Genomic DNA, 27,545 nt, shown 5'->3' with positions numbered 1-27,545 from the left:
CGATACACCAGAAATCCGCCAAAATGTCTCTCGGCAAGACCGTCACCCTCAACTCCGGCCACACGATCCCGACCCTGGGCTACGGCACCTGGCAGGCCGCCCCCGGCGAGGTCGGTGCCGGTGTCTACGAAGCCCTCAAGGCCGGCTACCGCCACCTCGATCTGGCCAAGATCTACCAGAACCAGAAGGAGGTCGCCCAGGGCATCAAGAAGGCTCTCAGCGAGGTCCCTGGCCTGAAGCGCGAGGACATCTTCATCACCTCCAAGCTGTGGAATAACCGCCACCGCCCCGAGAATGTCGAGGCTGCCCTTGACGAGACCCTCTCCGAGCTCGAGCTCGAGTACCTCGACGTACGTCCCTCTCCTGGCTGCCCCCGACCCGAGGCAATTCATGGCTAACAGGCACGCGTCTAGCTTTACCTCATCCACTGGCCCGTCGCCTTCCCCAACGGCGAGAGCCTCTTCCCCCTCAAGGCCGGAGTTGAGGGCGAGGTTGAGCTTGACGAGGGCGTCACTCTGTCCGAAACCTGGAAGGGTACGATTTGAGATATCCTAGTGGCTTAAAGAATGCATGCTGACCATCGTCCAGCTATGACCCAGCTGCCCAAGTCCAAGGCCAGGAGCATTGGTGTCTCCAACTTCACCATCGAGCATGTGAGCAGGCTCCCACGCTGGCACTTGGTCTAGAAGATAACTAACACCATCGTTAGCTGGAAACTGTCATCAACGATACCGGTGTCGTCCCTGCCGTCAACCAGATCGAGCGCCACCCCAGGCTCCCTGGCGGCGAGCTCCTCGACTACTGCGACAAGAAGAACATCCACATCACCGCCTACTCTGCCTTTGGCAACAACAGCTTTGGCTACCCCCTCCTTATCAACACCCCCGAGATCAAGGCCATCGCCGACCGCCTGACCCAGGCCAAGGGTACCGAGGTTACCCCTGCCCAGGTCATCCTCGCCTGGGCCCAGATCGGTGGACGCAGCGTCATCCCCAAGTCGGTGACCCCTAGCCGCATCCGCTCCAACTTCCAGGAGATTGAGCTCGACGACGAGGCCATCAAGGCCGTTGCCAAGGTTGGCGAGAACCCTCAGCGCTACAACATCCCCACCACCTGTAAGAAGAAGAGCTCTCCACTCTGCTAAATTGAAATCGGATGTGTTGAAACTGACATACCATACAGACAAGCCCAAGTGGGACATCAACATCTGGAACGACGAGAAGGAGAAGGACGCCAAGCACAAGGTTATCCTCAAGGTATAATGATCGACTGTCGGACGTTTTCTTTGGTCTGTGGCTTACCTGCGGTAGAGGAACTGGGTTATAAGCATCATCAAAAGTTTACTCTGACGTCTTGGCGTATATAGTGGAATTCGCCTGACTACTGCGTAATAGATAGACACATAGACAAAGGACTGCAGTAAGCAAAATACACACAACCAAAGTCCAAAACCAGGTGCTCGTCTCAGCAGCAGGACCCCCTGATGCTACTTATGCTGTCTCCCAATATACCCCATGGCGGGTTGCATCCAGTGCCGCCCGCTTTCTGGTCTTGTCTGTTGAAGCGATACAGCTTGCCTGTTTGTTGTCAGTCGACGTGCGACGATATTCTGCCATCCAGTTCTCGCCCGACTTACCGTCACGGCATGAGCAGATTGTTGGGATGCAGCAATGGGGACTTTGACTGGTAACGTATCAGGGTGGAGTGCGGAATAGCCATCAGTCAAAGGCAACTCACAAGGGATAGCATCCGCTAAAGCCACGAGGGCTGACCTCAACGTCATCGCTGGGGAGCGGGGACGAGCTTGCGATGCTCACGGCAAGAAGAATGAGCAAGGCAATTTTGACCATCTTGTTAATTGCTCGTGACTGGAATTGGTCTCTTGTATGTCAATCTTCGAAGGACTGTTGCAGCCATGATAGATCGACATGCTCGTCAACCAGAGCCTTCTTGTACCATAGCAGGACAGCGACTCCATCATGACAGACATAGTAGACAATACTTTGGAGTTTAATATTGTTCGAGATATATGAAAACGCAAGGCGGTGGTTGGCGCAATGGAACGGATTGTGCCAACACGGCACGTGTAAGCTCTGACCTGCGAAAGAGGCTCGTGCCACCATCCCAAACGTTGTGTCCCCCCGAGCAAGGGAGCAAGACCAAACAAAGAAGTGTTTTATTTTGGTATGCCAAACACCTCTTAACTAGCGGTTGCCGTAATTCGATATGACACCCTCATACCGCGGATGCAGACAGCTCTCTCACTCCAAGACCAGTGAGACGTCTCCTGCCCTCCCCGCACCCGGGCCAAGGCGAAACGTGGGTATCCTACTCTAACAATCGGTCATCATAATTTCCGCAGGCGGGAATAAACAAACTGGTAATTTCTCATCAAGCAGGGTCTTGGAAAAGACCTTCAGCACAGGTGTTTATATGGCCTGGCTGGCTGGGACGAGGCCCAGGAGGGTCTCCCTGTACTGCCTAAACAGGCAATTTTGACGGCGCCATCGGAGCACCGAGAGAGGCTCCTCCTGACCTCCGAGGCCGGCCCCGAGGCGGCCCTGAGGTGGAATTGGCTGAATCCCGGTGCAGAAAGCACTCAAATGAACTCCGAATACCGCAACTTGTAGGGAAAAAAGGGATGGAATGTCGCGGCGGGTGTACCGCTCCGTTCTATCGTGCGACGTTGCCAATGGCGACCTCAGATGATAGCAACGCAGCATACCACCTAACATGGGTAGACAAACCTGACCGAGATGCTATGACTGGAGAGCTCGGAAGACGAATCTTGAGGCATCGGAGATCGTCAACACTGTTCTGCACGGTTTCTGTACGGAAGCTACGGATATGGCGGTGCGGAGAATGTCCTAGGTTGGCTGAGCATCCATGCGAAGTTGTGATCCCCATGCCTATGACGAGCTGGCTCCCAACCCTAAGAGGCCTTCTGCGGCAGGGGAAGCCACTCAAAGAAGAATTGTGTGCTGTACATGTACCTTGCGATCTGAAATCGTGCACGGCGATAGGCTAGTTCGTTTACGGGCCGTACGGTCGGTGGCCACATGGCGGAGGCGAAGGGTGCCAGCCGGTCGGGAGCATATACACATGGACACATGGTTGATTGGTCGAATATAATCGCTACCATTGGAGGGAAGTGAATTTCAAATTTCCGCCTCACCACTGCTGTATCCCCCCTCTATTTCTGGTACTTCTCTTGTTCCCGTAATACTATATCGACGCCGGCGATGCCTGGCTCGACACGTGTGAGAACCATAGCTAGAACTTTGATGATATACACGAGTAGTTATCCCGCAAGTCAAGGATTATGTCTTCTGGAAATTCATACATAGAAGGGATATCTTTGGGGTTCATCTCTGGGGTGACGACGGGCCTAGAAAGCCTACGATTCTCCATCAGCGAACAGTCCATGCTTGAGAGTGGATTATCGGCCCAGTGCTATCACTCCTCTCCGCCAATTTATATCCCCGTTAAAAAGTCCAGATTCCGGAGCATGCCACTCTTCAGCTTATAGGCGGTTACAAAGGTAAAGGCGAAGTGACAAGATACACCTTAAACTGGTAAGGGTACTACGTCTTCCCTTTCGTCAACCCCGATGGTATACACCCCCTTGCCTGAACCAACTGGTCCTGTAACTATCATCCAGGCTTCTTCGTCTACAATCAGACGACCGAGCGTCTCTAGCGCAAGGGATCAGGGTAGGAGAGTGGCAATGCATTGCATTATCACGAATCACAAACACACACGTATGTCCGTGATCAAATTCACACACCAGACCATTTGATCTCATGAGTGACGCAGTATAAATTTCGCATTCGTCTACGCTCATATATCACGGCCACTGCCATTGATAGCAGCGCCATCGCATGTCTTGTACATGTCTTTGTGCATGATGCCAAGTCTATGTGGTATCGTTCATGACCGCTCGCCTCAGTCCCATGCAAACCCGTGGCCTCCCGCCAAGATAAAACTCCAGTTTGAAATGGTAATAAAAAAAAGGATGAAAACCAAAATGCCTGCCCGCGCCAATGCATGCCATAAAAGAATCAAAATTACCACCCGAAGATAATGCGCTGCGGGACCGTGCTGTAGCTTCAGCTGGACCGCAGAAGAGAGCCCACGTCGTGCAGCTGTACCTCATCCATCTGTATCATCGGCCTCCCCCGATCTACCCGGCCCCAGCCTGCCCCCCAGAGTGGCAGTTCTTGTTGAGCGGGCCGCTGCTCCTGCTGCCTCTCCTTCTGCTTCTGCCGTCTTCGCGACGTCGGCGCCGGTTCCCCCTGTGGTTCCGATTCCACAGGACCATCGCCACCACCAGCACCACCCGTCGCCTCGCTCAACGGGCCTTGCCTGCTCCCACCATACGCCGAGGTGCGGTCGTGCAGAGCAATGTCGTTGGTCGCGTCGCTCTCCCTGCGCGGCCCCCTCCTCCTCCTCCGCCAGAAGCGCGACCGCCGGCGGTGCGCGTCATCCACCATGGACGACTGCGACGTCATGATGCCGACGCGCGACGACGGCGCGCCGCCCTTGCTAATCGACGCCGACGCCGTCCGCTCGTGCGGGTAGAAGAAGCCCGCGGGCTGGCCGCCGCCAAAGGGGTTCCAGGCGCGCCGGCGGGGGGACCCGAGGCTGATGCTGCCGTTGCAGCCCGCGTTGTACGACGTGCGCGTCTCGCCCGACAGCTCCTCCAGGGTCAGGCCCTTGGTCTCGGGGATGAGCAGCGACGTCAGGGTGCCCAGGAGCATGAAGAGGGCGAAGAGCTGGAGGAGGTGGTCCAGGTAGGGGGAGCAGTCGTTGCCCTCGCAGCCTTCGTGGGAGCCCTTCTTGAGGATGGGGATGCTGATGACCTGGGCAATGACGGCGCCTAGCTTGCCCATGGCGGCGGATATGCCGTGGCCCGTGGACCGGTAGCGCGTCGGGAAGCACTCGCCGGCGACGATGAATGTCGTCGTGTTGGGTCCCGCGTTGAAGAGGAACTGCGCGACCACGTACAGCGCCAGCAGGGCCGTCTCGCTCAGGTCGTGGAGCCGGAAGCCGATGACGGCAAAGAGGATGGTGAGGAGGGCGAAGCCGCCGATCTGGAGCGGCTTGCGGCCAAAGGAGTCGATGGTGAAGACGGCCGCCCAGTATCCGGGGATGGAGCCCGCGCAGGACAGGATGACCATGCCCACTGCCTGGTTGTGCAGCTTCTCGTACAGGGTGTCGCCGTCAGCGTACCCGATGGCGTGCAGCACGATGGTGGTGTTGAGGCCCAGCCCGTAGAAGGCAAGGTCGAGGAAGAACCACGAGAAGGACGTTCCAAGGAGGACCCTGAGGTTCTTCCACTGGCCGAAATAGGCGACCAGGTCGCTCCACGAGGCCTGGGGCACGTTGAGAGACGGCGCGGTCAGGCGGTAGCTCACGGGGACCTGGGCGACGTCAACCTCGCCCGAGGTCTTGCTCGAGACGTAGGCGCGGATGTCGGCATCGGCCTTCTCGACGTCTAGGCGGACGTCAAAGGTGTAGCGAGGCGTCTCGGGGATAGTGATGCGGTAGTACAGGGCCAGACACGCCGGGATGGCGCCGACGCCTACAATGATGCGCCAAGAGCGGTCGGCAGCGAGGCGGCAGGCCGAGTCACACACTGTCTCATCGGCGATGCTACGGTAGGCGTCCTCGAAGCCGACAGTCATGATGAGGGAGACGATGGCAGCCATGAGCTGGCCCAGGCCCTGCATGGAGAAGACAGCGCCCACCATGGCACCGCGCCACCTCGTCGGGGCGAACTCGGCGGTGATGACGGACGAGAGGGGGTAGTCGCCGCCGACGCCGACGCCCATGATGACGCGCCAGAAGATCATGAGCCCGGCCGAGTTGATGCTGGGGCTGGAGGACACGAGGGTGCAGCTGAGCGTGGCCCAGATGATGATGGCCAGCTCCACACCGTACATGCGCCGGCGGCCAAAGGCACTGCAACAGTTAGCGACTAATTGCTTAATAGAACAAAAAGAGAGTGGCAGTCTTACTCAGCCAGCCAGCCAAACAGAATCATGCCGATGATGATGCCCGCGCTGGTCGACGCCTTGAGCGCCTGGTTGATGGGGTCAGGCAGGTAGCCATTGTTCCCCCCGTAGCCATCGTCGAGACTGCCACCGCCCCAGAAGACGAGGCCGAGCAGCGGAGCAATGAGGTTGATGGCGAATATGTCGTAGGAATCGAGGAAGAAGCCGACGCCGGCGACGAGGATGGCGCGGACGTCTAGGTAGACCACATGTCAGCAACAACCAAGCAGGCCCATAGTATAGGCTGTCCAGGGGACCCACGGTAGAGGCCAAAGGGGATCTTGTCAATCTCGTTGAGCGCGAGGCGGCGGCGCAGGTTGGGGTCGGAGACGTGGGAGAAGTCATTGTAGAAGTTGTGGAAGGCCTTGTTGCCCCCCAGGGTGCGGTCGAGATCTAATACAGGCTGGGAGGGCGGTGGCAGGATCTCGTCTTCGGAGGCGGGCATGGCTTCCCCCAGAAGCGGTGGCGGTGGGTGGAGGCCGTGATGGCGGTGATGGCGATGGCGATGGCGATGGTGAGGATTCGGGGGTTCGGAGGTGTTCGAGGTGGTGATGCCGGGGCACACGGCGACAACATTGATGACGGCCGAGGAGTGTTGTCGCCGCTAATGTGCCGGGATGGAGAATGTCGTCGTCGCTCGCGCTTCACGTCGCTTCATCTGAGGGGCGAGAGCGCAAGCCAGAGGCAGGGCTGCGGGCCAAGGCGCGAGGGTCCAGTACGAGCAGTACGAGTTGAAGCGAGGCTCGCCTTTTGTCGGCCAAGAACCATGGGTCGAAGTTCGAACACAGGTCGAACACAGGGCGTGGAGTGGGTCGACGACAATGCCTCGGCGGATCGTGGGCTGCTCCAGGTCAGGCTGGGAGGCGATGGGTGAAGCGTCGCGAGTGAGGTGAGGTGAGGCTGTAGAGGTGAACGTGAACGGGAGGCAGGAGAGGAGATGGCGGAGATGAAGAGAGTATGGATTGATCGTTTGTCAGATGCCCGTCTGAGACAGGCGCGGTCGGGTTCCAGTCCTAGGTAGTACTTGGTATGTGCTGTACTATGTGCCATTGCAATTGTACTCGTACAGATGGGCCATGCTTGGCCATGCTTGGCCATGGATGTACAGCAGCGGGTCGCGGTGGTCAGTGGTCACCGTCGGACGCTGGCAAGACGGGGCCGGTGTGGGCTTGCAGTGGGTGGGTGGATAGTGGGTAGTGGACAGTGGATGGTGGATAGAGGCAGATGGGGTGGGTGCTACTCCGTACTCCGTACAGTGATGGATGATGCCGGCTTGTCTCTCCTGCGAGTCCTGTCTCCAGCTATCTGTCTCCAGCTGTCTGTCTCGCTCTGCCTGTCCCTCTTGTCTCTGCCTGTGTCCCGTCTCGCAGGCGCCCAGGCAGCACGGAGGTGGAGTTGCTATCACGTAACGGCCGACCGTCACGGGGAGCAATACTGAGATACTATTACTCAACTGACTGCTCTTCGAAAGAGGGTCGCCTCCCAACTTGCCGAGATTGGGATGCGAGGGCAGATAAACTCCCGTGCTGGCGCCTGTGTGTAACCATCATGACCCTTTAAGAACCACGGTGGAACGAATCGAAGCCCAGCAGCCGACCAGCCACCTCCCGCTTAGGGCGTAGCGTGCGGCGGCCGTCGGTGACACGGCCCAAAGAGGGCAAACGACTGAAGCCCACGCAAGCCCACGGCTCTCAGAAGAGGAGCCTGGGAGAGGAAGGCCAGGAGGCCCAGAAGACCGCCCCAGCCGCCTGCAGCTGGCCTGCAGGAGTACCCAGGACCTCGGATGCTCATGATTGGGGATCTTTGGGGGGGGAGTTCAGGCTCCTCCATGAACGGCAATGACAAGCAATGCCTGGGAGCACCGCCAGTCGGGCCTGTTTGCCCGTGGGCTTACTACGAGCTGACAGAGGCTGGTCTCTGACAACTTGGTCAAACGAGTCAAACGAGTCAAACTACCCCTGTGCCACGTTTGAGCCCTCGCGCGCTTTGGGCAGCTGCATCTCGCATCTCGCTAATCGCCAGTCCCAATTGGCTGACAGGCCACCACATGAGCCCAAGCGATGCCTGCTGCCGCTTTGGGCAGCCTTCTAGAACTTCGAGAACCTCCAGAACTTCCAGAACCGGCCCGAGGGCTGAATAGGCTGGGTCAAACGCAGAACGAGTCATTCATGCTATCGGGGGGGGGGGCCTATTCAACAGATGCGACAATATCCGTCATGTAATACGAGTAGATCCATGTACGATGCGTATGAAACCAATAACTCGCCGTGCCTCTCACCACGCCGTAATGTCCTCCACCTCAGCCTCGCCAAACGTGCTCGACTTGGTAATCTTGCCCACCGAGGCTGCCTCCGGCGCCGCTCCCTCCTTGCTCATGATGTCCGGGAGGACCTGCTTGAGGAACTCCAGCACGTAGCGATTCACCTGCTCAAACTGTAGCAGGAACGCGTCGTGGCCCTCGGGGCTGTCGATGCGCTCCAGCCGTGCATTCTTGATGTGCTGTGCAATCTCCTCCTGCTCCGCAAACGTGAATAGCCCGTCGCTCTCAATCCCCAGCACCAGCGTCGGCTGCTCAATCATGGCCAGCCCCTCGGCGATTGTCGGCGCCCGGTTGCGCGACACGTCGTGCGTGTCCAGCTTGCGCGTCATGGCAATGTAGCAGTTGCCGTCGAACCGCTTGACAAACTTGGTCCCCTGGTACCGCAGGTACGACTGCGCAGAGAAGTACGTCGACGTCGGCAGCGTGTCGCCGCCCGTCAGGCTCGTCTTCTGCGGTCCGTGGAACTGCGGGTCCGCCGACAGCACCTGCTTCTGCTCCGGGGTCGCCGCCCCGCCGCTCGCGACGTTCTGCTCGCTGTTGGTCCGCGACAGGGCCGACCGCTTGACAATGTGCCCGTCGTTGTGGATGTGGAAGTGCGCCTCGGACGGCGTCGACGGGCGCGGCCGGCCGCTGATGGTCTGCACCTTGGCCGGGTCGGGGATGTTGCGGCCGAAGCGGGATTCAAACGAGTTGCGGCTGCGGTAGGTCAGGAGCGCTGACATGCGCGCGGCGCCGAGCCCCGTCGACGGCGGGTCCTCGAACGGGTAGTAGCCGTCGTCGTACTTGGGGTCCGCGTAGATGCTCTGCCGCTGCGCCTCGCCCCAGCTGATGCCCCAGGCGCTGTGCCGGCTGGATGTGGCGATGGGCACGATGCTGCGGATGTACTCCTTGCCCAGGTATGCCCACTCCAGCACAAACATGCCGCCGAGAGAGCCGCCCACCACGGCCGCGACCTGCTTCACGCCGAGGTCGTCTAGCAGCAGCTTGTGGAGGCTGGTCTCTCGTTAGTACTGCGATCCTTGGAATACGAAGATAGGAGAACCTACTTGACATCATCTCGGATGGTGGTGAGAGGAAACTCGGGTCCGTACCGGCCCTTGGACGGGTCGCCATCCTTGGCCGTTACCGGGCTGGCCGTGCCATAGGGGCTACCCAGGCTGTTCATGCAAACGATGAAGAACCGAGTCTCGTCAAAAGCCTTACCCGGTCCTCCTAGGAGCGGACCCCACCAGTCACTCACATCGGCACTGCCAGTGAGCGCGTGGCAGATGACCATGGCATTGTCGCCGTTGGGGGACAGCTTGCCCCTCGTCGTGTACGCTACCGGCACATTGTAGAGCACTATCCCCGACTCGAGGGTGAACTCGGGGATGACGGCAATCTGCTGGTCGGGAATGAGAGCCGCGAACGGGTTCTCAGGCTGTGATTGCGTTCTTTCTTGCAGGTATTCAGCCACCGGTCTTCTAGAAAGGGGGCGGCACGTTTCCGATATCGGGGAGAGCGGGATCGTGAAGGGGAAGATGGCGGATGGATATACTGACCGTATTTGTAAGTCAAGTTGCCCGAGCTGCCATTGGTGGCCGTCTCAGAGGCCATTTTTGACTATTTTGGCTCGCCTGGAGAGGTGCAGGTGAAGCCTTTGCAGAGACGCGGAGTGACGACGTATGTTAAACCGGAAGGGGAAATGACGAATGACGGCTGGGCTCAAGTGTGTGGCGTAGTGAGAACAATAGCAGGTAGCCGCCACGATTAAGATGCACAGGTACAAGCTTATTTCAGGGTAATGGCGTCCACGATAATGGCGGCCCAGGGCAATACTTTCAATGTAACGGTTGATGATGAAATTCGGTTGTTGGTAAAGTTCATGACGTGCTCATAGGTACCGGTTGTCGGACGACTTGGCGAATGACTCAGCACCGGATTGGGTGGCACGTTCTCGAAGTGATCCCGCCACACCTGTGACAGTTGTGCAAGTAGAAGCCGATGGTGCAAAGGTTCAGGTGTAGTTTATGGCCAAAAGAGAGATAAAATAGGACTATCAATACCAAATGGTGAATATTTTGCCGGAATACGCTCGGAGGCGCGTATTAGCTTTCCTAATCAATTGAAGTGGAATCCTTGCGACGTGATATTGGGACCTCACATCCACCGCCACATCTCCATTGTTCAGCCACAATTGCTTCCACACCGCAGTCTCGTCAACGTGCCTTATGTAATCGCATGTCAAGCGTGATTCCCCAGGCTTCATTTTTGCTCCAACTGAAGCTCATCGCAGGCTGGCCGACGCGCGATCATCGCCAACCCCATCTCAACCGCGTTTCCACCAGCTGCAAACGGCACCGCAGCGTTTGGGCATCTACACCCAACATCTCATCGACCTTTGGCCGACGTGGGAGTGCCATATTTTCCTTGTCTTCTTTTCGTTCATCGTGCCCCAATCGCTCTGGCTCCCTTGCTTGCCCAACAAGCAAACGCCCGAGCCCACCTCCGGGCGCCCAGGCAACACAACCGAACGTTTTTGAGATCACCCGTTGACAAACCTTCGGTCACACCTCATCAAACTCTCCTCGACGCCCGAGACACATTTCTCGTCGGTACGATCGCCAATTATATCCACACCATGACTGTCTAGCAGCTGACAAGCTCCTCAGCTGTCGGGAACCCACGCGATACTCCGATAGAACCGCTTTCCTTCACAAAGCTCTTCCCAACTCCATCAAATGATATAGCGAGCTCGAAGGATCTTTCGTGAGCAATGCCTCCGAAACGCAAGCGGCCCGAGCGGTCCTCCAGCGACACCGGCCGGCCTTCGCCCCATCGCCCAGGCGACACGTCGCTCGGTCAGCATGATAGAGACGAAGGCGGCGGAAGAGGTCGTGGAAGGGGTGGCCATCGAGGTGGAGTCAATAGGAGAGACTCATCTGCGACCCGAGGTGGTCCCAATCAGTCACAAAACGGCTCCCCGACACGCCAACGGAAGAACTCGAGTTCGCAAGCCATGGCTTCTCAACCGCCTACCACAACGCCCACACCGACACCGTCGCAGCAATCATCGGCTATGAAGCCCCCGACAACAGTCGCGCCCCTGTCAAACGGCCCCGTCCAGTCCGAACGGCACTACGATCACCTAACGGACGAGAAGCTGCGGGCCTGGACCGAGAGAGGTCGAAGTGAGATAGTGGTTCACGGCTGCCAGTCTCGAGACGACATGGATATAACGGAGCTGTCTAACGTCTTTCAAGAGTTCATTAACGCTGTTATCGAGAGGAGGTTAGACCCCAAGGATGCCGGAGCCTGTGTGAAAGAGATACTGGGTGAGGTCCCCGATGGGATTGTGGATGCTTCCTTTGAGCCACATTCCCTGTTCCTTGACTCCCTGTCTCTTGTCCTGGACGTCGGATCGAACCAATTTCAGCCCTCTCTGCGAACCTTTCTCCAACAGACGGGCGTATCCGTCGCCCTGATGCGCCAAGTTCTGGAGGCGCCTGTGCTCCAGCAACTGGGGTTGATTCGCGACAATTTCGTTAAGATTGGCGTTCGTCAAGCAACAAACCTACTTTATCGACAAGCAAACTACAACCTTCTACGCGAAGAGACTGAAGGCTACTCAAAGCTCATCACGGAGCTTTACATGACCAGCGAAAATCTATGCCCGGAGGTACCACAGGAAACCTTTGAGAGGGTCAAAGCTCTCATCGGCACCTTTGATCTCGACGTGGGCAGGGTTCTTGACGTCACCCTGGACATAGCAGCCTCCGTCCTTGTCAAACAGTTTAAATTTCTTGTCAAGTTTCTGCGAGTCAGCTCCTGGTGGCCACGGAGTACTGTGAAGGTGTCTGAACATACCTTCATTGGCGGACTGCCCACCTGGGCGACGCCCGGGTACCCCCAATGGATAACATCCGAAGAGGATGAGGCGGCCAATGCCCGCAACAAACTTGCCCGAGACATCGCATTCTGGGACAGAGCGCGTGAAATTCGCCTAGGCGCTTTCTTTGAACTTGGCGGTAGACAATTAACGACGTCATCTTCCGACACAGCGCTTACCAACGGCAACGATCTCTCTGAGGCAATGGCTGCTGCGGAGAAGGAATGGATGGATGTTACAAAGACTGTTCCACCCAGCGGCAATCGAGTCGCCGCCCACCTCCTCGGTTTCAAACTTCTGTTTTACTACTCCAAGAACAGAGATCCAACCGATGTCCTACCCGCCAACCTTCTCTATCTTGCTGCCTTGCTCATCAAGATCGGGTTCATTTCCCTTCCGGACCTCTATCCGCACCTATCACCAGACGATGAGAACATGGAGAAGGTTCGCGAGAATAAAATGAAGGAAATCGAAGAGGCCGAGCGGAAATCCCGTGGCGGTCAGATGAACGCCCTGCTGATGGCAGGAGAACTTCCCCAAGGGGAGGACGATAACCCCAATGCCATGGCCGCATCCCGGAAGGAGCCTACAAAGAAGATCGAAGCCGAGAAGAAGGAAGCACAAGAGAAGTCCGAAACAAAAGAGGATGAACCGCATGAGCAAAAAGTGTCTCTACTTCTCCAGCTTCTCACAGTCGGTGCACTTCCAGAGTCGTTGTTCATCCTAGGCCGGTTCCCTTGGATCCCAGACGTGTTTCCGGATGTGCTGGACGCTATCCATCGCATCCTCCACGTCTCATTGAGCAAGGTCTACGATGAAGCTCGTCCAACGGTTATCAAGCCTACGGAATGTCCCATGAAGAACATCTCCGCTCTTGATCAGTCTGGGTTACCTAAGGGCAGCGTGAGACTCCTCCGCATGACGACAAAGAAGATCCTCAAGTGGCCCACTGCGGATAAGAACGACCACAACGATAATCAGGATTATCGGTACTATTGGGATGACTGGACGGACAATATCCCCGTTTGCCAGACAGTCGATGACATCTTCACCTTTTGTGACACATTCCTCAATATCTCTGGTGTCAATATCGGCCGAGACGCTCCCTTGGTAGCGAAATTAGCCACCATTGGCTCCAAGAGTCTCAGCGAAGATCCATCTGAGCACAACATGTCTCGTTGGAGAGAACTCTTGAAGAGGCTTTTGCTACCCGCATTGAGCCACACCAAGGCAAATGCTTCGACTGTCGACGCTGTTTGGAGCCTCCTACGGCGCTACCCCACCACTGTTCGGTTTGCCCTATACGCAGAGTGGTTTGAGGGCCAGATTTCCCGACTGCCTGCCATGAAAGCGGCATTTGCTCGCGCCCGATCCGAGACCCGCGCAACCATGAAGCGAGTTTCCCTCACCAATCTGGGTGAGATGGCGAAGCGCTTGGCAAAGACCTCCTACTCGTCACCTGGAATCGTCTTCAGCGTCGCTTTCGAACAGCTCGAATCGTACCCCAATTTGATTGAGGCTTTCGTTGAGTGTGCCAAGTACTTCACCGACTTGTCGTACGACGTCCTTGTTTGGTCTCTACTGAACTCTCTCGGAAAGTCACGGAGCCGTACCCAAGCGGACCACGCCCTTACAACCAGCAAGTGGCTCCAGGCTCTGTCTCGATTCGTCGGCAAGGTCTTCCGCCGGTATTCGGTCCTCACCCCAGTCCCGGTTCTCTACTATGTGAACGAACAGCTAGTTAGCGGGAATTCCACAGATCTGATTATCTTGAAGGAGTTCATCTCGTCGATGGGCGGCATTGTGGACTCGTCGGACTTCACGGATCAGCAAATCCTCTCCATGGCGGGAGGGGAGTGCCTCCGCCGACAGACTCTTATCAGAGGCCAAGACAAGCGCTTTGAGAATATCAGAAGCTCCCAACGCCTCATCAAGGCCCTTACAGATACAGACCTCGCTGCCCAACTCCTGCTCAACCTGGCTCAGTATCGCCAAGCTGCTCTCTTCAGGGTCGACGAAGATGAGGCGCACATCAAGTTCCTCTCGTCCATTGTCGACGACTCTCACAGAATTCTTATCCAGTATCTAGATTTCGTCTGGAGCAATGTGGATCCTGCAACCTTTGACAGTCTTGTGCCGTCGATATCAGAGCTCCTCACCACATACGGACTCTCTGCCAGCCTAGCGTTCCTCATCGGACGGGCAAGTTTGTCCCACCGCATGTTTCCATGGAAGACAAAGGAGGCACCCAAGTCAAAAGAGACGGCGGATAAGGCTGCAGCCTCAACGGAGATCGATAAGGACGGGGATGCGACAATGTCAGAGTCCAACGCTGTCAACGGCACTTCCGAAGTGTCATCTAAGGAGTCCGACGCGACTGATGTTCCGGTAAGCCTTTCTGAGCCATATCACCCTCAACCAAGACTAACGTCAAATCAGAAATCTGATGACCCATCCCTCATTCGTGCCGCGCTCAACCCCATTGTGGAATCGGTCCAGGAAAATATGCCATCCGAAGTTTGGGAGGCGATTACGCCCGAGCTCTATGCCACTTTCTGGGCGCTCCAATTGGGCGACCTGTTCTGCCCCGAAAAGATGTACCGACAGGAGACAGGTCGTCTCAAGACCGAAGAAGCAGCTGTCGCCCGTGACCGGTCCGACATGAGTCGGCGAGCACAGGAACGCAAGATGGACAAGAGAAAGGAGCTTATGCAGCTCCAGATCGAACTATCTGAGGAGCGCAGCGAGCATACACTACGGCAGGCGAAGTGGAAGTTCCACCTGTCCAAGCAGTTTCAGACTGCCTTCCCAGAGCCTAGACCCAGCCCAGAGCGCATCGCCGATGCTCTACTGGAGAACTGCTTTCTGCCTCGAATCCTTGTCTCGCCAGCGGACGCCGAGTACACCTACAGGTTCATCAAGTCGCTCCACGAGTGGAACGCCCCGGGATTCAAGTTCATGGCTCTGTGCAATAGGCTTTTCAACGCCAACCGTCTCCGTGTCCTAATCTTCACGTCGTCGGTTCGAGAAGCCGAAAATGTGGGCCGGTTTTTGAAGCTGCTCCTTGAGGACCTGTCACGATGGCACAAGAACGACCCGCTACCAACAGACAAGGCCACTAAAGACCAACCACGTCTTGGAGCCTACGACAAGGAGGGCAAGGGCTCTGCGGATCAGCCACGCCTAGGCTTTGCCTTGACTGTGGACGAGACTGGGAAGCCGCAGACCTTTGTCGAGCACACCCAATTCAAGGACATGCTGTTCGGCTGGCATAAGAACCTGAACACGGCCATCAAGTCCTGCCTGGGCGGCACGGAGTGGATGCACATTCGTAACGCCATCACGGTGCTCAAGTGTGTCTTGGATGTCTTCCCTGCCGTCGATTTCATGGGCAACCAATTCTCGGCGCAGTTGCAAAACATCAGCCGGAAGGAGGCCGCTTCGAAGGTGGCCACTGAAGGTGGGGAGGGCCACCGAGTGGATTTGTCGGTGGCCGCCCAGGGAGCAATGTCCGAGTTGCAGAGGAGGAAGTCGAAGTGGATGATGGTGCAAGCTTTCCGGTCCAACGCAGTACGTGCCAGAGCCCAATCTCTCGTAACCTGCCAAGCTAACGATTCCCAGGCCGGCACACAGAAAGCAACCGAAAAGTCAGATCTACGCGCCACGGCAGCAGACTTCAAACCACAGACTGCCAAGTTAGTATTGCCGACCCCAGCTCCATTCTCGAAACTAATATCTTGTCAGATTCGACTCGAGGAAGCAGTCTGGTGTGGAAGCAGAAGATGGCGAAGTCCAGGACAGCGCTAGACCAAAGCTACCAGAGAACAAGCTACGGTCAGGTGAAGGCACCCCTGCAGAGGCCCTGCCACTTAAACCATCAGGTTCTGCGCGGGAGACCGCGAGGAAAGAAGGGACACCAAATTCCATCCCCACGCGGTCGGCAACCCCCAAGGCTGGTCAAGGTCCAAGCGGTAGCTTCAAGGGCGATCCTCGAGCCAACCATTTACCTGACCGCCCACCGCTCAATCTTCCAAGCCGACCAGATGTGCCCATTCCTGGGCACTACTCGGAGCGACATGCCCACGGTCAGCCCCGACCTCATGATCGCCGAGAATCAAGGGACACTCGGGACCCTCGAGCCCCGCGTGGCGATCCCCGTGAACCCCGGGATACCCATGAGACCCGTGACCCAAGAGAGCGCCGCGACCCCCGAGAGGGCTGGCATGGAGACACGGAATGGAACGGAGGGGGCCGTGAGTATGCCGACCGCCGAGCGACGGATAGCTCACGCGATCCGAATCGCGCCGAGCTGCTGCCCCCACGCCATGGTGGCCACGAAAGGGAGAGGCCCCATCGGGACGCACGTGGTGGCAGGACTCTTGAGCCATCCAGTGAACATCCGGCTCCCCCAACGCAGCCATCTGTACCAGCTCAGGAGCCGTCCATGAACCCCGAGCGAGCCGCCCTTTTCCGCCAAGAAGGACAGGACAGGCCACCACGCGGACATGAAACTGATCCTTCTACTAGAGGCCGCCGACAACCACAAAATGATGCCATGGTCAATGTCAATCCTGCAAGGGCGGCTCTTATTGGCGACAGTGGCGACAGCGCACCAGGCCGTCTGCCAAGGGATGAAGCACGAGAGCGGGGTCCAAGGGCTCATTCCCCTCGACGGGCTAGTGGGCGCTTTGAGCATGAGCATCCCCAGCCTGAACCCGGCCTCGATGATAGACTTCCACGTCCTCACCCAGTAGACAATCGACCGCCTGGACGGCCTCGGGAGCGCTCGCCCCCAGGCACTTTCCGGGGCGACAGACCGATGGAGAGGGAGCTTGCAAGGGGACCCGCTGATAAGGTCAGGGAACCACCGGGCTTCCCTCGTCCAGCTTCTCGCGGCCAGGAGTACGATTACCGTGCGCAGTATGAAGATCAGAACTACGGTCGGCTCAATCCCATTCAATCGATTGGCACCGACGTTCCATCCGGGCCCCGTGGGCGCGGACGTGGCGCCAGAGGTGGCCACGGTGGCCATATTAGCCATGGCCCCGTTCCTTCTGGCCCGGAAAATCGGTACGGAGCGCAGAATCCACAGCGGCCACCGTCACCGGAGAGGCAGCCTCCCACAGGACCCTCTGGACGCCACGGTGGACGTCGTGGGTACGAGCCTCCCACTGGGCCTTCAACGCCAGGATCGGCCGGTCCGGTGCACGCAGAACGGATGAGAAACTTCAATGCTAACCAAGAAACGCCTCCGCCAGGTCCAGGGGTGCACCCTGACCGCCTGGCGCAGTTGGGCAGTGGCAACGCTTCTCATACTCCACTGCCACCTCCCCCACCACCAGGAGGCCTTCCCCCACACAGCGACGGGCGCCAGCCGATATCATCAACAGCGACTCCCGACAGGCCAAGGAACGACCCCCGAGCGAGCCCCGGCATCATGCCAAGCACACCAGCATCAGGGGGCCCCGAACGAGGCAGGGCAGGGGGGAGCAGAAGGCAACTGGCCGGAATTAACAACATGTTACAAGCCAACAAGCCTGACCAGGGACGCAGCAGCTCTCGCAGGAATCAGCCGCGGACTATGCTAGGTAACTCAGACGTGCAGGTGCTTACGGGCGGATCTCCTGTCTCGACACCCGGCTCGGAACGACCTGACCCGATGCGCCATGAGTCTGCAAGCAAGGGACCCTCCAATGGTGAGGAGGGTCCGAGGGATGAACATGAGCGCGGTCGTCGAGATCGCGAGAGCCGGTCAGACCGACCTAGCAGGTCGTCTCGCCGTAGCAGCCGCGAACGCGATCACGATCACGAACGTAGTCAAACCCGTGACAAGGAGGGCAAGGAGCATCGTGAATATCGAGACCGGAGGTCCGGCGCCGGCACCGAGGAGCGTGAATCGCGCAGGTCAGGCCGAAGCGGGACTAAGGAGTCCATGCCCCCTCCTCCACCTGGGCCTCGCGAGCCGACAGCGGGGCGAGAGGGTCGACACCGTGGCGATGGCACCCCATCCAAGCACAATGAAGATTGGAGCTCTAGCGGCAGAGGAAGCAGAGGACCGCCTAGAGAGGGAGGATCCCGCCCGGAGGAGCGAAGAGAAGATCGTGGTAGGAAGAGACGAAGCGAGGACGGAACGGGAGGCCAAGGAAATGAGCGCGAAAAGCGACAGCGACGATAGGGGTATGCCGTCCAAGCCAGAAACGCGATGATGGGATAGTGGTCCAGAAGTTGAAGGAAATGCGAGGACGCGACAGCAAACGGAGACGAGTCGGAACGGAATGCGAGGACGTACGATTGTTCGAGTATCATCAGAGCGCAAGAACCAACGCGCCAGAGACACACACACACATTTGCTTTTGGAGTCACAAAGTCACCTGTACAATGAGGAATACCATTAAGACGAGAATCTCTATTTCCCAACCGGTATCGACGAGGCTATTTCAGTTCCGCGGGCAACACGGGCGTGTCGGTCACTTTGATTCAAACACATCCATCCACCTTACACTATTGCAATGATCTTTTCCCTACGTCCCCCCTTGCCAACAGTCTACATACACCCCTCGACTTTGACGTCGTCACTTGCAATCAGTCCAAGCCAGAGTCCAGGGTTACAGCCACCAACAATGCATGGCTTCCTACATCTACCGTGTACCATTATCTGTATTATAACATGAGCAAGGTCGTCTGGAGTTCAGGGTAGCACCTTTTGAGTTGATTGTCTCAGCCGGGTGCGTCTTTGAGATGAAGGGAGTTGAGGAGATGGGAAGTGGTGAAAAAACGACAAGGCGTCGTCGGGACGACATCAGATATGAGTATTGAATTGTAGACAAGAAGCGCTCAGTGCGCATCGACATGACATGAATGGGACACATACATCCCTCCATGCCCGTCCGTATATGGTAAACCGTGAACCAACAACGCCCCGTGACCTCATCGCCTTGGACCCCGTGTCCCATCCCGCCAAGCCATGTTTCCAGTGCTGCAATGCATGTCTCGCCGCGGTGAGCAATGAGCATGGATGATTGCACGTTCTCCAAGTACGGGGAGACATTATGAAACAAGCGAAACGTTTGCGCAATCTTATTAATTAATTAAATGCAGGACGCTATGCGCGCTTCAGAAATTATTCTAGCCTCAAATGGCCCCCAACGCATCGTCCTGCATTTGTTTGGATACATAGGATGAGGCGAGATGAAGCCAAAGAAACATGTAAAGGCATTGTATATCTGCAAAGAAGAGACAGTAAAATTGTTGCTTGACTCCCTCACGGACCCCCAGACTAGTTGTCTGTCTTATTATCCTTCGGTGGACAGAACTTTTCCCGTCCGAGAATCGCGCGTATATAGGCAGGAATGACGAAATACCATAGGTGCAGGAGAAATATCACGGATTTGCGCTTCTCCTCCTTTTCCGCCCAGATGCTTGTAATGTATGTAATGTGTCGTTATAAGCTCGACCCAGTTCGTGGTGCCCTTCTTCCCTTGAGGCGTCACGGCGTTCTTTCCTCTTCCTCGAAATGCGAGTGGTGTCGCCAAGTCTTTCGAAAATGCAAACGCCAACCTGGTATCTTGGAAATGCAAAGTGGAAATTCACAGGAGCCTGCCTGGGAGACAGGCTCAAATTCGTGCTCGTCATGATACCGAACCGTCTAGGAACCATCCAAAGAAACAAGGAAATGATAAGGAGCTCGTGCTGGGAGCTTTTCAATTGTCATTATCGGGATCCGGATTCGTCGCTCGCAAGACCTTGGGTTGCTGGATCCGCCTTGAGTAGTCGTGGTCGTCACGCAGAGTGCCGATGCTCTCTTGGCTGCCGTTGTTCCGCATGTACAGACCCTGCTTGAAGGGGTCCATGCGCGGGTCAATGGCCAGCGCACTGTTGCGATTGCTGCTGCCCATGCCCGAGTTGGGAGAAACACCACCTCCCATGCTCATTTCCGGGCGACCCGAGCCCATCCTGTCAGATGAGTTGCCCCGTGCACTAGGATCGTCCTGGTAATCCTCCTGGTTGCGCTTCCGGCGCTTGAAGAACCAGAAGAGGGCGGCGCCACCAGCGATGAGAAAGGCACCAACTACACCGACGACGATTCCAACTATAGGGCCTGTTCCCAGGCCACCACCGCCCCCTTCATCGCTGCCGCCGTCTTCAGCATCATCTGCTCCGGTGGGCACAACAGTAACCGTCTTGACCGTGCCATCGGTCGTGAGCGTCTGCACCAACGAGGTCGATGAGGGATCATCTTTCGTCTAGACAAGAAAATAAAGTTAGCGTCCGGAACCAGTAACAAACGTGAACATGTCAATCATGTTTGATCGAGGACTCGGCGGGAGTCGAGAGACAATGGATGGGCCATACAGATGAGTCAGAACTCGGCTGAGAACTGGCTTTGGTGGTGGTGGAAGACTCCGCTGTTGATGATACCTCGCCGCTCTGCACGCACCACTCTTAGCCACACTCACTGTCTGGAACAACAAACAGCATGGCAAACAACAATGGCAATGAACAAGACAATGGCTGGAGGACACTTGCCCCTGGGTCGCAGTGATTGGAGTGGATGGGTATGGGCGAGTGGCAGATGAGCATCATCAGACGCGTGGGATACATCAATTCAAACAAGGCAGGCATAAAGGCAGCAAAGCGTCAGCTGGGTACAACTTACCGTTGTTGCAGAATCGGGTCCCTTGGTCCCCTCAGGGAGCTGAAGTTTGAGCTCGACATAGCCATACAAACCACCACGCCCGCCACACTTCTCGTCGGGGTATGCCGGGCAGTTAATGTTGCACTTGGCCAAGTCTACCTGGCTCGACTTGGAGGGGGTGAAGTTGGAGCACCAGCAGCCCTCGTCCTGAGTAACTGACCAGGCATAGTCGGATCTGCAGAAGTCGGAGCAGAGACCGTTGGTCTGGTAGATGCTAACATCTGGAGGCGGTTAGTCATGTGTTGCAGAGGCCTCAATTAGAGGGTAGGGGAGGATAGAGCGTACTCCTGTCCATGGAGGCAGTGTTAAATGAGGCACACAGATCCAGTTCCACCGAAGCACGGACGGGGGCGATTGCGGTGGCTGTCAAGAGGAGTGCGGCGCCGAGGCGGCGGGCGCCCTCCCATGTCGATGAAGCCATGGCCAAATTTAGGAGACTGAGTTTAGCAAAGAGTTGATAGATGAGGCAGATCCAAGCCTTCAACGGCACAAGACGCTCAACGTAAAAGTCAAGCTTGCGATGCCAAAGTCATGCCACGATCAACTCTTCAAGTGCTTCCGATGGCGTCGCAATCACCTAGGTGAGGACGTTGGTACCGAGCGTGATGTCGACGGCGTTTGGGGGGAAAAGGACGAGTCCAACAACGAGCGGCGAAGTGGACTGTGTAGGGTGTCAAGAGGCCAGAGTCGTCGGCAGCCGAGGGGATCGCGGGCCCCGTTGCTATGGCCGAGTCGAAACTTCTGCGAGTGCCGTTGTCGTGGGGATAGCGTCTTAGGGAGCTGGGGGATGCTTAGTGCCGGACCTGGACGAGATGGCTCGGCAGCAGGGAGTAATGACGAGAGCGTCGAGAAATGCGAGAATGCTGGAATGCTGCCGACGGCTAAGGAGGCGGAGGTATGTCGGTTTCGCTCAGTAGATGAACGAATCTGATCGTTGCCAGGGCGGCAGAGGTGAAATAGATGAGGGTGTATGAGAGATCCTAGGAGGCTGGAATGCGTGTGGTTCGGATGCAAGCGTCGTCGTGAATGGGGGCTCTGGGGTCAGCGCCACCACGGCTGAGAGACAACAGCACAAAGGGCACAATGAAAGAAGACGAAAGCTCCAAGGACCGGTCAAACACACAAAAGAGGCCGTGTGTGCTCCCAAGAATAGTGAAGAAAGGGGAGGCGAGGTGGTGGCGGAGGAGGATGAGGATTAGGATTAGGAGGAGGTTGGACAGCCTGGCAGTGACTGTGAGGAGAAAAGAAAAGGAAGTCGCAGACGGGACTCACGGGAGGCAGCAGGGCAGAGATTGGGAGATGGGCATGCCCAACAAGCGGAAGGATGGAACCCAGCTGGCCGCACTTGCCTGAGCTGCCAGTGAGCGCAATTCCACCACCCATTCGCGGGCCAGCTGAGGTACCTCGACTCACGGCGAGAGTTCGCGGTGACTCAAAGTACCTGCAGGCGCGTGGGCCAGTGGGCGAGTTGTCCAGGACGGGATATTGAGGGGCCTTGCAGGGGCAGGAGCCAACTGGCTTGGCCGAGATGGGCAGGGATGGGCTGGGATGATGCCCTGGAAATGTTTGGATGCCCTGGAATCCTCTGCAGCCAGCGGCACCAAGACCCCCCCTGTCCAAGACGCTTGTCGTCACTTGCGCCTGGGCGCTCCACCTTGACCGAGCATCGCAACACAATCAAACGGGAAATACGGCCATGGATTCATGGAATACGAGGGGAGAGGAGGCCATTGTTAGGAGTGGTGGTGGTGGGATTTTGCGTCGGATCAAAGAATAATAAGGGCATCCAAACAAAGAGACTTGGGGTAAATCGCGCCGAGCTAGATTAGCCTCGCAAGAATAATAGAGGTAGGCGCTCCGTACCGAGCTACCGAGCTAGGGATCCAGGGACAAGACGAAATCGCCCACCCATCACCATCTCGAAGCCGTCCGTTTCGGATTGATCGACTGCTTGCTGGACTGTCGGCTGGGTATCGCTGTGCGACTCTTGGGCGTCCCATGGGGTCATCACATGCCCCTTGAATGATCCTTTGTGCGTCAATGTGTCAATATGGCCAATGTTTCAATCGCATTTCCGCCTCCCAAGTTCCCCAGGAGATACATTGTGCAGTGTATCCGGGCCGTCCGAAGTCTAAATTCTCCCCTTTGTCCAATCTCCATTCCTCATCCCTCGGCCCCGCTGCCAGCAGCAGTACCTAGCAGCAGTTAAGCAGTAGCAGCAGCACCACCACGGAAAGGGATGCAATGCAGACGCTGGCGGTGTTCCGCACACGAAAACCCTCGCTGTCTTCGGCGAGAGGAGAGGCTCTCGTGGGTGATTAGCGGGATACGAGCGCCGAGGGCGAACCCTCGGGTTGTTCCAGGCGTCCGAAGCGCCGCCCCTCCCCAGGTTTCGGCTCTGAACTTGTGACTCTAAAGACTGAGCCCTTTGAGGGTGCCATTTGCAGATCGTCGGGGGCGTACAGGTGCCGAAGGTGAGTTGGCGAACAACGGCACTCGGCATCTCCTGGACTCATCAATCATAATCATCATGCTGTTGGTCCCACGGTCCTACGGTCCCAGGGTCGTACAAAGGCTTTTGTGCTGTGCGCCGCGATGTCGCAGGCCTTTATGCACGGCACAGTCTTTGTTGTGCCGTCGCACGCACACGCATGGCTGCTGCTCCGCCGCCGATCATTGCAGGCCGACAGTCCAGTGACTCCAGTCGTTGCACTCCAGGAACTCCAGGATGCATGCTGCTTACGAATACAAAGGCCGTGGCACCCGCCCCTTCTCGGCTATCCGACTGTCGGCGACCGCTTTCGATGCGTGCAAGCAACCCGTGCATCGTTGGACGGTGATGGAATGATGAGGCTCCGCAGGGCAGTAGTAGTAATACGAATTGCCACCTTGCCAAGGGAAGAGAAATGTCTGCATATATCCCCACTGCGGACGTCATGTCCGCCCTTGCTTTGATGGTTTTCTTCACTACACGCAGGGAGAGCTCAGAGGAGAGGGGGAAATCACCAAGTGCCTCACCTGCGCGCAGAAGCCACAAACCCGGCGATCGGCGCCCGTCGCTGTCAGACCATTGCGCCACGAGCCTCGCTAGGCTGGCCTGCTGGGCTGGGCGCGCTAGCATCGACACTATTAGGCCCGCCACCGCCGGGTTAATTGTCCTCGGAGAGTGGCCCAGAGACCCCCTCTGACCCAGACCAGAGCTGCCTCCATGGCCGTTAATACGGGCGTCAACGTGCCAAATTTCACGAGATGAACTGACGGCGGTGATGGTAGCATCTGAAGCTGCCGAAGCCACATCCACCACCCACCACCACACGCCACCAGCAAGCCTCCCGCCGTCTGCATCCAAGCCTCCTCCAATTACACTCTCCAAACGGCCTCCTCGTTGCCCCAATCTCGTATTCCCACTAGTACTACTAGTAGTACGGAGTAGTAATATTTACGGAGCAACCTCCACGGCATCCACAAAGGGACGGCCAAGAACAAGAAGGGGAAAAAAAAGACAATAGAACGCATCTATTACTACTACTGTACTAACGAACAAGGCCTCGCACCACCAGAAACTCAATGGACCGTTAGAGCCAGTACTCCCCTCCCCCTCTTTAGACATATCTGGACTGCTGCATTGTCCAATCGTCTCATCGTCATCCCACGCACGCACCACCAGCCCCCTCCCTCCTCCTGCAACCACTCTGCGAGCTCTCCACGAGCCAACGTCTCTCGCGAGTCGCATGGTTATCCTATCCCATGGTCGTTGCAGCTCTTGGCGCCTTCTGCCCACCACCACCAGCGTGTTGGTTTCCTGGCTTGCAATGGTCGACATGGTGCATTAGCAGCGCATCAACACTGCATCACCCCGCGCGTGGTTCATGGGTCTCGTCTCACCATGTACGGCCGCCTGACGCCGTCTGACCGGCCTCATGGGAGTCGGCATGGGGAGTTGATATGCGGGCCGGCGCTGACCGCGGCCATGTTGAAATCATGGTCCAACGAGCACTGATATATCCGCCCACTACCACCATCTACCTACCTATGTAAGAATAGTATCTGTAGGCTGACAGCCTCGAAACCCAATACAGGCAAAAGGCACTTTACCTTCAACAGGCATTGCCCAACAGTTGACTCCTTGTTCATTTGGCACGACTTGTTCCAGCATCTGGTTATATCTTATCATCTATGATATCAGTTGCTGAAACACTGGAGCTACGAAGTACGGCGAGACTACTATCCAACTCAACAGTCTGCTCTCACCTTTTGCCCGGATCCATATTGGGCAGGCAAGTGGTTCGCAAAAAAAGCGAGACACTAATGAATGGTATAGTATATTTTATTATGCTTGCATTCTATGTCTATGTACTCCGTATACGGGTACAGGTAGGTATTATATTGTGTAACTCACGAATATACTCATGAATATGTTTATTATTATCACAGTGTCTCGGGGTGTTTGCTAGCCCCTTACCAGGCCACACAGCAACTCCAGCAGCTTCCTCTCCCTCCTCTGCTTCTCTTCCCCATCCACGCCCCCCATCATTGATGCCATCCCGCAGCCGCGGGGCCTTCCCCTCGTTGAGACACAGTACATCCCGGGGATCAGCCCCGCCCACCGTGATCAGGAGCTCGGACAGCGGCCCGTTGCCGTTGACGGCCGCCCGGTGCACCGGCCTCATGGACTCCCTGCCGCCGCGCACGTCCGCGCCGCCGGCCTCGAGCAGGAGCCGCACGCACTCGAGCAGCACGCTATGCTCGAACGCGTAGATGTTGAGCGGCGTGTCGCCCTGCGCCGTCTCGTCGTTGACCCCAGCGCTGGAGTGGCTCAGGAGCAGCGCGAGCGTCTCGAGCGCGCAGCATCTCTACGCGACGACGTGGGACTCGTTGAACCCGTGGGAGTCGCGGTGCGCAAAGTGCCGCTCGATGCCGGGCCATTCGAAGAGGAACTCGAGGACGTGGGTGTGGTTGAAGCGCGCGGCGCGGGCTATCGACTGGTGGTACGTCCAGGCCGTGTTCTGCGTCGTCCCCTCAGACTCGGCGCAGGGCGTCATGACCTGCTCCATCAGCACGGGGTCCTTGTCGCAGATATCACGCAGGTGCTTCAGAAACGGCAGGCAGCCGTTACCAGCAGCAGAGCACATGAGGTGGTTCCCAACCCCGTCCTTGGCCAGGGAATCTGTGCAGCGCTGGACAAGGCCGAATAAGCCGGACCGTCCCGCTACTATCTCTGGGTTGGTCTTCTCCTACGCTCTCTTCCCATTGTAGTAGGAGAAGTTCTCGAATCAAAACTTCACATCATGGGCCCGTGGAAGTTTCAGCAGGATGTGGCACCGCTCAAAGTCCTCAGTGGTGGGTTCAGGGCTAGCTTCATCGTCCAAGTCCCCAAACAGCCCTCCAACTCTTGCTCTCGACGTTTCTGGGGCCTCGCCTTCTTTTTCGGGTTGAGGTTAGCCACTCTCAAATTATCCTTCCAGGTTGATGGCTGCGCGAGCACTACTTAGGGTATTGAGGATGAATGGACTGGGCTAATTTGTTTCTTTGACTATGCGGCCTCAGTCTGCTCAGAGGCCCGTGTCCCCATCTAGAATGTCGTGATGAAAGGCCTCACGAGTGCTTTGAGCTTTGAGACGACCTTACATCGATATCGGAAAGATCCTGCACGTCAGCCAGTGTGGAAAGATACGGATCTTCGTCCTCTAGGTCATTCGCCTCCACCAGGGCCAAGGCTATGGCGTAGGCCAGCTCATCCCAGGTAAGCCGCCGGCGAGAAGTGACGACGATCTCCAGGGCGGCCGAAAGGAAATGCCTGTTGGGCTCAAAGTCACCTACAGCCTGCTCGAATAGATCCGCGTACACCCTCGAGAGGCGTCGCGGCTCATTTGCACCTTGTGGGCCCCCTTGGTCGTCTTCCTGCTGTTCTGGATGTTCTTGATGACCATGTCGATCTAGATGGCGCTGCCCTCGGATTTGGAGGCCAGTTCATGGCTCAGCCAGTCCTCGACGTCCTGCGCCAGTATGTAGCCCAGCTCCAATTCGATCCGGCATCGCGCAATGATGAGATCGCGCTCCCCGAGCTCTTGGCTCGGTCGCGAGAGGAACGGATCTACTGAGTCGCACGATGCCAGAAGCTGGCGGGTTGGGTCCTGTGCTTTTGCAGAGACCAGTTTGACCCACAGCGATGAGTCGCTGCCCGTCTGGTCCTGGTGCCTCTTGAACAGCCTGTTGAAGAAGTTGATGATGCGCGTACAGGCCACATTATCACACTCTTCGAGGCCATCGAGGACAACATAGAACGGTCGGCGGAAAAACTCCAAACCCCTTTCGACGAGGTTCTCCAGGGCGATCAGGCTCTAACCAGCTTAAGTAAAATCGCAAATTAATGGGGATCTTAGCAAATGAAAGAAACGGTGATAGACATGACCTAATTAGGGCAATCCACTGCGACTGCTGGCGGGAAATGTTATAGTGAAAGACGACATGCCAAGGCTGGCGAGTTCAATCATGAATGTTGGCTTCTCAAAGGTTCAAACCCCATGCGGAGGCCCTTATACCGGCCCTTCTCTTCACTGCTGCCTCATGGGCGATCATGCTGCTTGAGACGACAAACGACCAACA

The 27,545-nt window shown here is 57.0% G+C and overlaps 8 protein-coding genes across 8 annotated transcripts; 2 read left to right on the top strand and 6 right to left on the bottom strand.

Annotated features, from left to right (window-relative positions):
• Positions 1-23: 23 nt before the first annotated feature.
• On the top strand, positions 24-1,262 carry GLD1 (mitochondrial glycerol dehydrogenase Gld1; the record flags this gene model as incomplete). The annotated part of the gene is made up of 6 exons (XM_083197864.1): positions 24-41; positions 111-350; positions 414-534; positions 589-653; positions 710-1,115; positions 1,183-1,262. 6 exons carry the CDS (start codon positions 24-26, stop codon positions 1,260-1,262), a joined length of 930 nt encoding a protein of 309 aa, XP_083047332.1.
• A 2,847-nt stretch (positions 1,263-4,109) lies between these two features.
• On the bottom strand, positions 4,110-6,501 carry ACO1O0_008499 (major facilitator superfamily domain-containing protein; the record flags this gene model as incomplete). Its single annotated transcript, XM_083197863.1, has 3 exons — positions 4,110-5,964; positions 6,021-6,252; positions 6,318-6,501. The coding sequence occupies 3 exons, from the start codon at positions 6,499-6,501 to the stop codon at positions 4,110-4,112; spliced, it is 2,271 nt and encodes a 756-aa protein (XP_083047331.1).
• A 1,829-nt stretch (positions 6,502-8,330) lies between these two features.
• Positions 8,331-9,972, bottom strand: ACO1O0_008498 (homoserine O-acetyltransferase; the record flags this gene model as incomplete). Its single annotated transcript, XM_083197862.1, has 3 exons — positions 8,331-9,369; positions 9,423-9,813; positions 9,918-9,972. 3 exons carry the CDS (start codon positions 9,970-9,972, stop codon positions 8,331-8,333), a joined length of 1,485 nt encoding a protein of 494 aa, XP_083047330.1.
• Positions 9,973-11,131: 1,159 nt separating this feature from the next.
• On the top strand, positions 11,132-16,219 carry RLR1 (transcription factor/nuclear export subunit protein 2-domain-containing protein; the record flags this gene model as incomplete). Its single annotated transcript, XM_083197861.1, has 5 exons — positions 11,132-14,632; positions 14,684-15,814; positions 15,866-15,939; positions 15,989-16,078; positions 16,126-16,219. 5 exons carry the CDS (start codon positions 11,132-11,134, stop codon positions 16,217-16,219), a joined length of 4,890 nt encoding a protein of 1,629 aa, XP_083047329.1.
• A 3,725-nt stretch (positions 16,220-19,944) lies between these two features.
• WSC4 (WSC domain-containing protein) lies at positions 19,945-21,360 on the bottom strand (the record flags this gene model as incomplete). The annotated part of the gene is made up of 3 exons (XM_083197860.1): positions 19,945-20,487; positions 20,901-21,160; positions 21,225-21,360. The coding sequence occupies 3 exons, from the start codon at positions 21,358-21,360 to the stop codon at positions 19,945-19,947; spliced, it is 939 nt and encodes a 312-aa protein (XP_083047328.1).
• A 3,739-nt stretch (positions 21,361-25,099) lies between these two features.
• ACO1O0_008495 (uncharacterized protein) lies at positions 25,100-26,190 on the bottom strand (the record flags this gene model as incomplete). The annotated part of the gene is given in 4 exon segments (XM_083197859.1): positions 25,100-25,128; positions 25,402-25,792; positions 25,805-26,106; positions 26,178-26,190. The coding sequence occupies 4 exon segments, from the start codon at positions 26,188-26,190 to the stop codon at positions 25,100-25,102; spliced, it is 735 nt and encodes a 244-aa protein (XP_083047327.1).
• A 282-nt stretch (positions 26,191-26,472) lies between these two features.
• Positions 26,473-26,869, bottom strand: ACO1O0_008494 (uncharacterized protein; the record flags this gene model as incomplete). Its single annotated transcript, XM_083197858.1, has 3 exons — positions 26,473-26,511; positions 26,568-26,755; positions 26,785-26,869. 3 exons carry the CDS (start codon positions 26,867-26,869, stop codon positions 26,473-26,475), a joined length of 312 nt encoding a protein of 103 aa, XP_083047326.1.
• A 6-nt stretch (positions 26,870-26,875) lies between these two features.
• Positions 26,876-27,465, bottom strand: ACO1O0_008493 (uncharacterized protein; the record flags this gene model as incomplete). Its single annotated transcript, XM_083197857.1, has 2 exons — positions 26,876-27,278; positions 27,461-27,465. 2 exons carry the CDS (start codon positions 27,463-27,465, stop codon positions 26,876-26,878), a joined length of 408 nt encoding a protein of 135 aa, XP_083047325.1.
• Positions 27,466-27,545: the final 80 nt, after the last annotated feature.

The sequence above is a fragment of the Amphichorda felina genome (genome assembly GCF_050947745.1).
Source record: "Amphichorda felina strain 45539 chromosome Unknown scaffold_8, whole genome shotgun sequence".
Lineage (NCBI taxonomy): Eukaryota > Fungi > Ascomycota > Sordariomycetes > Hypocreales > Bionectriaceae > Amphichorda > Amphichorda felina.
Note: the sequence above shows the minus strand (reverse complement) of the source record. Positions and strands in the feature narration are given on the sequence as shown.